General features: G+C 60.5%; 1 protein-coding gene across 1 annotated transcript in view; it reads left to right on the top strand.

Moving 5' to 3' along the window:
- The window catches only part of RTTN (rotatin), a 101,032-nt gene that overhangs the window by 93,229 nt on the left and 2,418 nt on the right, over window positions 1-5,385 (top strand). Inside the window, 4 exon segments of the mRNA XM_012725800.1 lie at window positions 316-434; window positions 817-1,019; window positions 3,486-3,753; window positions 5,311-5,385. The exon segment at window positions 5,311-5,385 is cut by the window's right edge and continues 1 nt beyond it. Coding sequence (XP_012581254.1) covers window positions 316-434; window positions 817-1,019; window positions 3,486-3,753; window positions 5,311-5,385 — 665 coding nt within the window.

Genomic DNA, 5,385 nt, shown 5'->3' with positions numbered 1-5,385 from the left:
TCGCGGGAGACGGGGCCGGAGCGGGCGCGGCCCGCGCCGCTGCCCGAGGCCTCGCCGCCGCCTCCAGCTCACCCCGCCTGTTGTTCAGCCGGAGCAAAGGGCGCCGATAGTCTGGCCTCCGTCCTGGAAACGAATCTGAGTTACCCTCGCACCTGGGCTGGGTGTCAGTGTGAGAGTATCGGTCAGGTCACCAGATCGAGGAGGAAATTCTCACTGTCCTGCCCGGTTTGTTTCCAAGCGAACTGCATCAGTTAGCAACAGTTTCTGTAAGTCACGGCCTGTGCGGTCTGCACGCTGCTGCCCGTGCGAATCCAGGAGAGGCCACCGCATGTATGTCTGTCCACCTCCCTCCGTGCCCAGCGAGCGGGCTCGGGGCGCTGCTGCCAGCGTGCGTGACCGCGGGCAGCGGCCCCGAGCTCTCCGCGCGCCCTCGTGTGGGCACGGCTGACCGGCCGCCCGGCGGGAGTGTCGGGCTCTCGTTTCGTTTTCTTCTGTGGGATAAAGGTCTTCGGCTAAGTTGTCTTCCATTCCTAAACTTCTGTCCTTCAGCACGCCCCTCCTTAGATGTCTTCTTGCACAACTGTTAAAGTCTGTTTTGCTCACTTTAGTCCTTACAGCCGGTGTTTGAGATGCTTGCCGACACCGGCAGGCCCTTCATGAGAGCAGTGACCCACGGGGTGGAATGCGGCCAGCATAGGCGGCCTCCTGCCCAGCCCAGCGCACAGCTTACCGGCCACGCCATCTGACGGAGGCCTTGCCGTTTAGGATTTGTAAACACTGACAGTGAAACAGGCATTGGTGGGGTTTCGCTTGAAGGTTGCAGTTCTCTCTGCTGGTCGAGTTCCGGGCAGAATCCTGTCCACGCCGCCGCTCGAGGGCCCCCCGGCAGCTCGCTGATGCAGAGTGTCCTCAAGTTGGCCTCCCAGATGCCCCTCGAGAACACCACCGTCCAGCAGATGGTCTTCACGTTTCTTTCCAACCTGGCCCTGTCTCATGACTGTAAAGGAGCCATTCAAAAGGTAAGCGCTCTCGTCGCGTGGGAAGTCACTTAGGAAAGCAGCCCTCCAGCCGAGCACACGTGTGAAAAGCTGGAGCTGAACTTGTAGGATTAATTCGATATGACGGCAAGACATTTTATTTTAAAGGATTGTAAAAGGATTAAGGGGTTCACTTTGTTTAAGCCAGTCGAGGGCGATGCATGAGAAGTGACAGAAGCTGGAATATAATCGTACTTTTCCTCTCAGTTTATCTTCTTAGCTTTTGGATTACATTTTATGTCTCTCTCAGAAAGGAGGGCTTTAGAAAGACAGCTGTCTCACATGTATATGAGATCTTAAAAGTAGCACATTTGGCTTTCAAAACAGACCAACCTGAGCAGTAAGAAGTCCGGCTCCATTGCAGTCGCCAGGGTGGTTTATGAAACCGCAGCCCCTCCTCCCTGCACGAGGCCTGAGCCTGGGCGTGATGGGTGACTGTCCCGGGGCTGCAGTCTGGAACCTGACTTCTGATTCCCTGGCAATGAGGGCACTTTAAAAGGGCTCGAATGAACTTGACACCTTCTAGGCCGGGTGCCCGGTCCCTCTATAGCTGACGTGTAAACCTCCCTGACGCGGAGGCCCCGACGCCGGGGTGTGATCCGTGCAGAGCACGCGGCCCCGAGTCACCCACCGCAGTCGACAGCGTTGCTAGGAATCGGGTCTCCTTTCCTTCCGCTGCCCCCTTCCCAGACCGCTCCCCACCAAAAGAACCATTTTGAGCGCAGCCTTTGAACAGACAGCAGCCTGAGGAACGCTCTCCTCGGGGCTCGCGGGGCCAGCGCAGGCCCGAGTGTCACCATCAGTTTTCAGGGTGTCGCTGGCATCAGCCTGTCAGCCGTGGGGCGTCCAGGCCGTGTAAGTGGCCCTGCACGGGGGGGCCCATTCTCCCCCAGGCAGCTGTGTGCTGCTGTCCCCGGGCCGGCCGCGCTCGGCCTCTTCTTAGGGAGCACCTGGGGCGGGAACCCCGCAGGACCTGCGCCTCCATCTCGGGCTGGTGGGGCTCAGAGCTGGAGACGCCGCCTGCGTCGGCCTCGGCACCTTCACTGTGAGGGTGACGAGGTTCCGCAGAGCCGTCTCTGGTGTCTTCACGCCTCCCCTGGGACGCCGGCCTGCTCCGACCTGCCTCGGCCGCGCCCGCCCCCGCTCGGCTTTGCCTTGCTCTGGGCGGAGACCCCTGCCGCCGGGGCGGGGGCCTGGGGGGAGGCGGCCCCCCGCCGCTCAGCTCTGGTGGGCATCTGTAGTGGTGAGCAAACACGCCCGCAGCCACAGCCCACGTTCCGGAACAGCCCCGCGCCTCCTGCCCGGCGTGGGGTGTCCGTCTTGAGTCTCAGTGACGAGGAAGCCCGGCCACGTGCAGGCCTGCGGAGGGCTGCGCCCGGCCGCAGTGCCCCGCCCCTGTCTGGGAGGCAAGGGGTGAGCTGAGCGGCTGTACGGGGGCCGAGGGGGGCGGGGGTGGGGGGAGAGTGTTGGGCAGAGTGGGCGGGCCTTTGCAGTGTGCTTGTTGCCTGGGCGATGTCGCTGCTGTTTCTTCTTTCCTTGGAGTCCTTTTGCGTAAGTGTTAAGGTTATTATATAGACTCAACCAACATCTTGAATTCGGGCCAAGAGCGCCCAAGAAATAAGCCTGAATAGATCACTGAACAAAGAGACGAGGAGTTCTGGGCAGTCAGGACAGAGGTGTTCACGCTCCTGCATGCTGGCCCTCCCGCGGGGGGGGGGGGGGGGGTCCCCGCCCCCTCCCCAGGCCATGGGATCCTAGTCCTTGGGGAGCTTGGAGCCTTTTCCCTTTGTTTGCATATGGATTATTCTAGACCCTCAGTTATCTTCTTCCGTGCAGCTAATGTTAGGTGGCCTTTCACGGGAGGGGTTTCACGCCAGTATTTCCAGCGATAGCTTTCTTTTCTCCCAGTTTCTGTAAGTTGATTAGAATGAGCTGCAGCTGGAAGAAATCGCAGCTGGGGTGAAGTGACCATAAGCCGCAGCCACAGATTTTTTTCTAACACCGTGGCCACTGCGATACCCATGTTCTCACCGCTCCCGGGGTTGGTAACTGGTATCCAGACTGACTGGGGGGTTGTTTCTTCGTCCTTCCCATAGGACAGCTTTTAACGAGGAGCAAAATTGCCAGAAGGCAGACGGAAAGAGGAAACCCCGGAGGCCTGAAATAATCCCCAGACTGGATTATCAATCCTAAATAATTGCGCTCGCCATAGTCTGTCCGTATCATGAAAGAATTAGTACAAATTAAAATGTGATCACTATTTTGTTCTCCTTAGCTCTTTCACTTACACCTGGAAATCATGTGCATGGGTATTTGGAAGGAATTGGGAGGAGGGAGAATTTGAAGTTGGGGAAAAGAAGAACAGAAGCCCAGCCGACTGGTCTCCAAGGGACGAGGAAGGCAATGAAAAGACTCCGAAGGAAAGTAACACTCTGTCTTTCCCCTCAGAGTAACTTCCTGCAGAACTTCCTGTCCCTGTCACTGCCCAAAGGGGGGAGCAAGCAGCTCAGCCCTCTGGCGGGCCTGTGGCTCAAGCTGCTCCTGCACCTGTCCCTCGGCGAAGACGGCCAGCAGATGATCCTCAGGCTGCCCGGCTGCCTGGACCTGCTGGCAGAGATGAGCAGACACAAGCACCGGGGCGGCCCGCACTTGCCTCTTCTCATCTTTCATAACATCTGCTTCAGCCCGGCTCACAAGCCCAAGATCCTGGCTAACGGTACGCGTCCCCGTTCCCGCCGCCCGTGCGGAGCTGGGCACACACGTGCGTACTGGAACGTGAAGTAGCTTTATAAAGAACCCGCCAGGCAATTTTTAGTGCCCGCTGCGCTCACGATGTCGCGGTAGGAGGCCCCGCCCCCAGAGGAGAAGGGGAGGCCTCCGGGAACTCGGGGCTCCGGGCGGGCGGGTCAGGTCGCCGACGCACACGGGGTGGGTGAGGTGGGCGCTGGCCTGCCTGCGGTCTCCGGCTGTCCTCACTCCCCTGCTTTCTGGGAAAGCCCGTGGAGGCCACGACCGCAGACCCTCGGAATTTGTGACCCCCACTCCCCGTTCCAGGCCATTTTTGGTAGTGCCGGGGAGGTGAGAGAGACTGTCCTGGGGCTCACTCAGGACAGTCGCCGGCACTGGGGGCGTGGCTCCCCCAGAGCGGCCCGTGGTGACATGAAGCGCAGGACACGGGGAGCCGGGGGAGGCAGACGAGCGGGCAGGGGGGCGGGCAGTTGGCGGGTAAGTTGGGGCTCCCACACCCCCGTTCCCCACCAGCGTCCCGGAACATTTGAGTGGGCTCAGCAAGGCAGCTTTGGCTTTCTTCATAAGAGGATCGTGTAAGTGGAATCATTTAGAAGCATTTCCTGTTGGCTTGAGTGGCGGGGCCTTTCATCCAGCTCGTGTTGATTACAGCCCGCTGGCGGGGTGCAGCCTGCAGACCTCAGGGGACACGCGGCCCCTGCCCGCGGCCGGTGTCTGGGGTTGGCGGCGGGCTGGCGAGTGTAGCAAGAGCCCCCTCCCCAGTCTGTCACCCTTAGTAATACGGGACCCTCAAGTCACCATGTCAGAGGGGGATAATTGGATGTAACTTAATGATCCAGGAAGACAAGTAACAAAGTAGCTCACAAAGGGGCCGACCACCGTCATCTCGGGGACCAGGTGCCGCTGGACCTTCAGATGCGCTGGCGCCTGCGGTGACTTGTCTTTGGTTTCTTGCTCTTGACCGCGTTGCAGAGAGAGCAGAGCTGTGCATCGCGCTCTTCGACTCCCTTTCCTCTGGGCTAAACACGCAAAAACCAGTCCTCTACGTTGTGTGCCTAGTCCTTTTGTGAGGCTAGCGGGTAAGGCACTTCCAGCCTGCTGTTGTAGACGGTAGCCCTGCTGTGGGTGCGCCCCACGGAGGCCTTTAGGGTCATCGTAAGGGAGGCCCAGCCCCCACAGGAAGTCCAGGGGCTCGTGACTAACTCGTGCGAAGTTGCTCTGCTGTTGGGCTAACTGCGGTTGGTCAGGCCGCCAGGATTGGGCAGTGCAGCCGCCCGGTGCTGGGCGCTGCCTGGTGCTGGGCTCTCCCTGGTGCCTGGTGCTGGGCGCTCCTCGGTGCTGGGCTCTCCCCGGTGCCCGGTGCCGGGCGCTCCCCGGTGCTGGGCGCTGAGGCCTGCCAGGGAGACCATCTGCATGGCCTGCACCCAGCAGGAGGGGAGGCTGTGCTGGCCAGTGGCTCCCACGTGTGGTGTGACGCGTCCTGACGCGAGGCCGAGACTGACCTTCACCATGTGTTTGTCCCTAGAGAAAGCCATCAGCATGCTGGCCGCCGGCCTGGAGAGTGGGAGTCGAGAGGCGCAGCGGGTCGCGGCGGCGGCGC

This window comes from Condylura cristata, unplaced genomic scaffold (genome assembly GCF_000260355.1).
Source record: "Condylura cristata isolate star-nosed mole 26May11 unplaced genomic scaffold, ConCri1.0 scaffold00016, whole genome shotgun sequence".
NCBI lineage: Eukaryota > Metazoa > Chordata > Mammalia > Eulipotyphla > Talpidae > Condylura > Condylura cristata.
This window is presented reverse-complemented; position numbering and strand designations above follow the sequence as displayed.